The 8,528-nt window shown below is 34.3% G+C and overlaps 1 protein-coding gene across 1 annotated transcript; it reads right to left on the bottom strand.

The window, feature by feature from the left end:
• Positions 1–266: 266 nt before the first annotated feature.
• Positions 267–7,861, bottom strand: LOC131167957 (heterogeneous nuclear ribonucleoprotein 1). The gene is made up of 6 exons (XM_058127057.1): positions 7,563–7,861; positions 6,872–6,912; positions 6,559–6,722; positions 6,376–6,475; positions 6,107–6,276; positions 267–1,161 (listed from the first exon to the last, which is right to left on the bottom strand). The coding sequence occupies exons 1-6, from the start codon at positions 7,676–7,678 to the stop codon at positions 640–642; spliced, it is 1,113 nt and encodes a 370-aa protein (XP_057983040.1). The 5' UTR covers positions 7,679–7,861; the 3' UTR covers positions 267–639.
• Positions 7,862–8,528: the final 667 nt, after the last annotated feature.

An 8,528-nucleotide genomic window follows, 5' to 3' on the forward strand; every position in this document is an offset into this window, starting at 1 on the left:
AAAATGCAAGGTCAATTAGGTTTCTGATTTGGCCTAAAACCAGACAGAGCCAAACCCTTTGACCTAACAAACTCAATACAATGTTATACTCTTTTATCTTGTTTGCAAATCCAAAATCTAAACTTCATACTTGATGCATTTCAATGGCCTGCATGAATACATGAATACTCCAGTCAGTGTGGAGGCAAAACTCCACAAATACACCTAACTGGCATGCAAGATTAAAATCCAACCCGCCACAGCTCAACTGCTCAATATTTATGCAGTTAACACAAAAAGAATGCACAGTTTATTTCTGCAGGGTTCTTGAATAAACCAGAGATAATGGAAATGCTCAGTTTGTTTCTGCAGGTTTCTTGAATAAAACTAAACATGAAAAAATCATAAACGCCTGTGCAAAATGGTCACTACAATTATAAGAGGGCACTCTTTTTTGGCAACAGGATGATCTAGCACTCAAATAAATGTAAGTCAGAATAGGCCAAATAAATTTGTTCGTTGAGTCCTTTGTAAACAAAATTTAAGACGAGTAAACAGATCAAAGAGCCTCTTGAATAAAAAAAAGAGCCAACACCTAAAGAGAAACCTCATGCTGCAACTAAAATGGTTAAAGCTCGTCTTCCCTTTCCAGACCCCCCTCTACCTGCTGTACGGATGATACCGACCTCCCCCTGCACCACCATAACCACCTCTACCTCCCAAGAATGAACCTCCACTGCTGCCTCCATAGCCTCCATAGCCTCCATCATAGCTACCAGCATAGCCACCACCTGAGCCACTGCTGCCACCACCATATCCTTCATAGCTCTCAGCAGGCCCACCATAAGCACCCCCTATGTCATAACCTCTACTAAAACCTCCCGCATAACGGCCAGAGTATCCAATAGAGGGTTGTCCCCTAAACGCCCCCATACCACCCACAGCTCCACCATATGCTCCATATGCACCAAAGTCACCTCCACCATATCCGCCGTAAGCAGTGGCTCTACCCCCATAAGCTCCACCTGACCTGTAGGAACCAGGGCCAAAACCATCACCACCTCCAAATCCACCATAGCCATCTCCATACCCACTGCCAAATGCAGGCTTAGAATCATTGTAACGCTTGGATGGAGCAGCAGGTGGGTTTGGTTTCTTTGGCTCTGCCTTCTTAATCTCCACCTACCAGAAAAAGGAGAATGGTCAACATAGATTATTTTACTTTTAACAATCAAAGATTAAATGTTAATGATGTGAAAATATGAAGGAAACTCATTTTCCATAGCATTTTCTTTTATATCAAATACTTTTGAAGGTCAAAATTTGTTCTAATATGATCAAAAATTAAGAAAAATTAAATGTTAATGATGTGAAAAATCAAAAAATTGTTCATCGATTTGCTATATACTTTGCTCACTTTTCTTGAAAACCAAACATGAAAATTTTGGATTCCTTTTCATATTTTCCTTTCCTTCTCATAATGTTTTCCATGTCTATGATATATGTGTGTGTGTGTTTGTATAAGTCAAGACAAATCTGATCAAAAAATATTTGTCAAGACGTGTAGATGTACGTTATATATATACTTTGTGTTCAATTTAAGCAGAAATCAGTGACGGGCATGGTGGCAAGGCTCTTTCCTTGCCCACTTGAGCTCACTAAGTTCTATCACGATGCCTTTCCACTGTTTCCACATAACACAATTTGGGAAAAAAAAAAAAAAATGAGGCAGGTCAATCTGGCCAGCTCAGAGTGTTAGACTGAGCCACCTGGGTCTGGCCGGTTTGACCACGGTTCACCACATTTCTGGTCTTATACCCTCACGTTGGGTGACCAGTTTCAGTCCCACTAAGTCGGACCCAGTCTGGTATTTGAAACTATTCTAATAGGTAATAAGCAATTAATTTTGCAAATCCAGATGGAAATACCATCACAAAACAAATCACATTTCATGTAGATGCTTTCCCTAAACAATAGTGAGTTGAGAAAAATTAACTGAAAAAAACGAACAGTGTTATTTAAGGGAAAGAATGAACAAAAAATAATGAAACTGAGCTCTTGGTATTTATGAACAACTAAAAAAAGATCATACATTATGCACATTTTTAATTAAAAAGAAAAAATAGTTAACTTAAAAAAAAGTGATAAAAATTTAACAAACTACTAACCAACTTTTGAATCTTAACATACAATAAAATATGAGTACCACCTTAGTAGATGAGTGTTCTGCCCCTTCTTCTCAATGGCAAAACACTACTCCAAAAGTGAGTGGTTTCAGGAACGCAACATAAGACCTAAAGTTCTATTTTCTTCTTCTTCAGCACAGAACTGATATAGACAAGGAATGAAAGGTATTTTTGTAAAAATAAAAGGAATAAAAAAAAGGAAATGCTCTTTTTGGGGTTTTAAACCAGCTGACTCTGTCAAAAGATATGATTGGTTTAAATCCTGTGAATTCATGGATTCTAATGGATTCTTAGATCCGCACGGTGAATTGATAGATTTGGTTGTTTTTTTATTTGCTAGTAAGATTTGAATCTATTTGATAAGGAACTGATATGCTTCTATGAATCGAATCGCAAATTATAAGATTCTAACAACTATGCTTAAAATTAATAAGTGAATGAGCACCTAATTCCATGTTTTCCAACATAAAAGGCTCAATGGCCTGATTTGGGGCCATATAATTGCAAAATTAAGACACAATGCAGTGCCAAGCCACACTTAACGCCAACCATCCCTTTAGCTCAACAATCCAGACAACCATGCCCTATTCTTTTTCTTTTATGCATTTGAAAACTCTTCTTCCCTCAAAATGGAACCCTACATTTAAGATGACCCTAGTTTTTACCTTGGTCAACTTTACTATTTTGAACTCTTGGATGGCCTTCCGAGCCTAACTCTAATCCTAAGGCACCTTGTTAAGACCATAGGGTGCTTCCTTCAGGAGCATTGAGAAAGAGAGGGAGATGGTGCTACTGTGAGGAGTGCAAAAATACAGAAGTACCAAGACTCACCAAAATTGCACCATGGAAGCTTGGATATCTCCAGAAGCTTAAGATTATCACCAAACTATTCTCTGCACTGATTTCTCTAAAAGCTTGGATCTCTTAAAGCAATAGGCATAAGGATGCTCAGTTTTTAATGCACACAGGATACCAAGCAGAAGAATGCATATGAGTTACTTTGATGTTGATTATGATCCAAAGATGATTTTATTTATCCTCATTGTTTATGACAGGAAGATTAATTGCATGATTTGAGTATATAGATGTATGATGCTTTTTGATTGACGTGTCTTATATTTTGGTGGTTTTGGCTCCCCCTTCATAAAGTTTTTTGAGCTACCATGGTCCATGGAAAATTCATTTCTAAATTAACCTTGAGTAATTTAGGTTAACATTTTAATTTCATTTTCTTTAATTATCATAAGTTAAAATCCCTTTGTTGCTCAAATTAAGCCTTCCACATAGATATAGGCATTGAATCATGGTCTATAAGTATTACATTGATTATCTTTTATTTTTGTTATAAAATCCTTTTGTTTGCTCAACTTAAGCCTTCCACATAGATTTAGGCATCAAATCATGGTCCATAAGTTGATTATATTTCTCACTGTTATCCCCCTCTCCATGGTTCGATCAACTTAAACTTTCCTGACAGGCTTAGGCATTGAATTGTGATCCAATAATAGGATATATGTTAACTTTGGGTAAAGGTGCTTTGGTTTGGATATATTTACATGCTTCACGAACCTATTATTTCTTGGCGTTTATCTTATGTTTAAATTAGATAAGTGTTGTCAAAATTAAGTGTGTTTTTTTTTTGTTTTCATCAAAGAATAAAATATTCTAGGGGTCTGTTTGGTTAAAGAAACATATTATGAAAATGAGTTTTTTCATGTTAGTAGTTTCGTTTCTATTGTGGGTTCCTCTGTTTGCAAAAAATTTGAAAACCAAATTCTATGATTTTCAAATGTTTTGATAACCTATAACCAAAATATTTTAATATCCAAAATTAACTTTTTTTGGATTAAATCATTCATTCTATACATATTTTTAATTAAAATTAAAATAGAATGATCACATGAATTTAAAATGTAATTAAAATAAAAATGTCCATAAATTTTCAAAAAAATAAAAAAGTAATAAACTGCAGTTACAAAATATTTTTACTATATTTCAATTGTCACATACAATACGAATGTTCTTGAAAAGTGAATTTTGAAATATAATAATTAATTATAATAATAGTTCTTTTCCTATTTTTTTTTAAAGTTGCTTGCCAAGTTTCATTGACCTATCCATTCATCATTCTTAAATCCTCAACTTCTTTATGGGATGTCCTTGTAAGTGTTGAATCAAATTTGTTTGATAATTTTCTCCAAAATTATTAAGATGGCAACCCCATGCCTTTCAATGTAAATTCCTGTTACTTAAAATCATGTGAGTTTGGAATAATGGCCACGAGATAAAATCATATAATTGGCTCATACAATTGAGACCTAATGGTTATATAAAAAACCTATTATTTTGATGTGTAAGCGCTACAGTTGACCACCAGGCAAGTTCCTACAACTTCATTTTCATTGCTTAGACGTGATGGTCATCCAAATTATGGGTTAATTAAATTCCATTATTCAAATTAAATATTTTTGAAATGACGGCCAATTCTATTTCCCATCATTTGATTTATTAATTCAGGAATGGTGGCAATCATTAAACCAAGTTTTCTTGGAAAGAAAATGTAATTTTTAACCAAAATTTTCAAACATAATTTTTTTATAATGGAAAGAAAGATCCCTAAAAATAGATGTGTCAAAATTTACTATTTTTCCAAAGGAATTTCTAAAATAAATAAAAACCAAAACTAAAGCATTTTTCTTTATGGGTACTACTAGCAGGGCTCAAACCTAGCAAACTAACATTGTCAAATTCAAGTCATTTTTAAAATGCAAGAAGTTAATCAAAGATGCAGATTAATATATTAGTATCCAAATTTAAACCAATATTATCAAAGAAATTCTATTTATCTATGGCCACAAAATTATTCATATTAGTATATTTTGATACCTTGGATCTATTATGCAAGCCAAAGGGGATGTTATAGAAAATGTAATAAATAGAATTGAGGCAAGTGGGGTAAAATGGAGAAGGGCTTTGGCGTATTGTGTGAGCATACAATATCTTTGAAATTAAGAGAGAACACTTTACACTTTTATAGGACAGCTATAAGACCACCTATGCTACACAAATCAAAAAGTTGGGCAGCTAAAAAAAACATATAAAAAAATTCAAGGTTGTAGAAAATGAGAATACATATCAAAAAATTCAAGGTTGTATAAAATGAGAATACTAACATGGTTGAATGGTTTTTAACTTAAAAATAAATAAATAAATAAAGCAAAGTTGAATATATGTGTAATAAACTAGACGCGCACTTGTATAATGTGAGATGAGGGAAAGACAATTAAGATGGTATTGGTTTAGGGGCAATAGGAAGGAGAAAGGTTTTCCTAGAATAACTTGTATTAGTTCAGCTAATTTGAATTAGCTCAGAGAAGGTTCATTTGCTAGTCTTAGACGTCCCGTTAGATACTAGTCATTAGCTAATCATATCCTGTCCTCTACTGAGTTTATTAGAAACTCATTTAGTGGGCATTAAGTGATTAAAGTGGGAATGCCAAAAGAGAAGGGTGGACATGAAAGGGCAATCAGAGTGAAGATTCAAGTTGGGATATCAAAAGTAAGTGCCTCGTTAGGATGCGCTAAATAGTCTAGAATGGCTGAAGAGGATCCATGTAGCTAACCCCACCTAGTGGGACTTAAAGGCTTGGTTGTTACTTGTTGCTACTATTTGTGTTATCAAATCTGGTACAAAAAACATTATATCAAACCATAAGAAAGAAGATATTCAGGCATGAATGTAGCCAAAAGCAACAAAGAAAATAGGCATTGTGCCATTTTTTGTTGTCTTTTCAAAAGCTTGCAATGACATATTATAGGGTTCGGGTTTTGACAAATAAATTTCAAATAGATTTGGATAAAGGGTTCATAATTGATATCAATTATAGTTATAGCACTCTTTGCAAGTAACTGTCTCACTGCCACATCAACTCCCTGCTCACCTGAGTTCCAGCCAACTCAAGCTTGCTCCCCCTGGTCAAGAGGTCATCAACAGTTTGTTCCGCATCAAATGTAACAAATCCAAAGCCACGAGAACGATTGCTAGAATGATCCCGCATGATTTGGTGGTCTTTGACCTCTCCAAACTTGGAGAAGAAGTCCTTAAACTCATCTGCGAATTCAAGATGGAAAGATTCAGTGCACAGTAGCTGACATTCAAACGCCAAAAACAGTAAATGAACAGAAAAACATACTAATTAATGAAAATGACCTTCAGTAACTGTTGTTGGAATTCCACCCACAAAGATCTTTTTAGTTTTGAAATCCTTAGAGCCAATAGCTCCTTTGGGTATAGTCCGTTTAATCTCCACCTAAAAGATCCCCAATTGAGGTAACATATTGAAATTGAAGAGTAATGGTCCAGCATAAAATTAGAGTCCATAGTCAAACCTACTTGCTTTCCGTTGATAACATGAATATCTTCAATTACTGTATCAACCACAGAAGGATCTGCATAAGTCACAAACCCAAATCCACGAGGCTGCCCAGTTCTCCGGTCTCTCATTATCACGGAGTCTGTAATTTCACCATATACACCAAAATGCTTGACAAATTGAGCTGCATAAATAATCAACATTATAAGCAAGGGGAAAAAAAAAGTAAAAAAAAAAATAGAGAACAGAAAGGATGTCAAAACAACCAAACAAACATGTCACACTATAATTGAAGGCATTATATATGGAACTCTAGTAGGACAAAGAACTAACCAGAAGTCGTCTCTCTTGCTAAACCTCCAATAAAGATCTTTCTGTGTTTAAATGTCAATTATGATCAGCAATAGAACATAAGCTCTACAACGCAAAATTCCTCACTAGAACTAAATTGGAAAAAAGCACATAAACTGAAAAGAAAATGCAGAGGCAGCAAACAACTAATTAAAGAAATGAAGCAAACGTGAAAATTATTAGAACGAGCTTAAGGAAATACAAAATAGTACCAATGTGAAATAACCCCAAGAACAAGAGAAAAATGAATCGGAATATAAGTGTCAACTTTCCAGATTAAAAGCAACGGATAAAAGCCTTGAAAAAATCAGAAAACAGTGTTTTATGATTGAGCAAATGCATGAAACAAAAGAAATTGAAATTTTGACTCATAATATTACTAATAATGGCGCGAAAAGAACTAGAACATCAAATATCATGAAGCCCGAAATTCATTTCCCATTTTCTGTCTTTCTCAACAATCAAACGAAAGGCTAGCACACACCATAACGCGTTAAAGTGTTTTTTTCTAGATTACGCTGTGCGTACAGGAGATATGTTTTCCTATATCAAACCAAACGAAAATTTAAAAAAAAAAAAAAGCTTATTTCTTTTCCTTCCTTTCCCTTTCTCACATTTTCTCAGCATCCAAACGGAGCCTTAAAAGGGTACAACACAAAACGGAGAAAGTTACCCAGGGCTGGCTCCATCACCGGTCTGAGGTTGAGACCGATCGTCTTCCTGGTGGTCCGAGGTCTGAACGTCGTTAGCTTCTCCGTCAACGGCCGCTTCTGTGAGCTTTGAGTCCATGGGTCCGAGTGTAACGGACGGTAATACCAGCGAGGAGGAAGAAGGGTAGACGGAAAATGGAGGAGAAGGCAAGCTGATTCGAATGCTTGCTTGCAGGTCCAGCCTCCCTAAAACCCTAAATTTTGTTATGTACGGTAGACGGCTCGATTGGCCCAAACATAAGAGGGCCTACGTACTCCTGGATAGCACTCGAACAAATGCACTGTTCAAATAAAATACACATCACATTTTTTCTTTTTTTCTTTTTTTCTTTTTAAGAAATGGAAATTTTTTAGAAAAATTATTTGAGTTTTTATCCAAAAATATTATATTCTTAAAAAATAAAAAAATATATATGATTTACATAAATTTAGATAAAACATAACATAAAATAATATTAAGTTTTGTCTAAATTTACACAAATCTAAATCTAACATGTGAAATACGTTCTCACATACTATGTAACATATTTATTAAAAAGTATACCTGTAATTTTTAATTTTACCAATGAAATTTAGTTTCTTTGTTTTTGGGTAATAATTAATTATACTTTTCTAAGATTGATTTTGCTTTAAGATCAATTTTGTACAGATTTTTTATCATAAAGCAAATTAGTATAATCAGATATCACAAGGCGCTTGGTTGTTTGGATTGAGAATTGAAATCAAACCAATTGAAACTGAAATCATTCCCCTCAAAAGTGAATTGAAATGAGTAACTTTTAGCATGCATTTGGGCAATTTAAGAAATTTGGATCAAGTTGTTTTGTGATTCATATTGTTAGAAGTTCTAGAAGCTCATAAATAAAAGCACATGGTTTTATTTTGGAACAACATGGAAGGTTGCTGAGTTGGATAATCCCATGCGATGA

The sequence above is a fragment of the Malania oleifera genome, chromosome 11 (genome assembly GCF_029873635.1).
Source record: "Malania oleifera isolate guangnan ecotype guangnan chromosome 11, ASM2987363v1, whole genome shotgun sequence".
In the NCBI taxonomy this organism is placed as follows: domain Eukaryota; kingdom Viridiplantae; phylum Streptophyta; class Magnoliopsida; order Santalales; family Ximeniaceae; genus Malania; species Malania oleifera.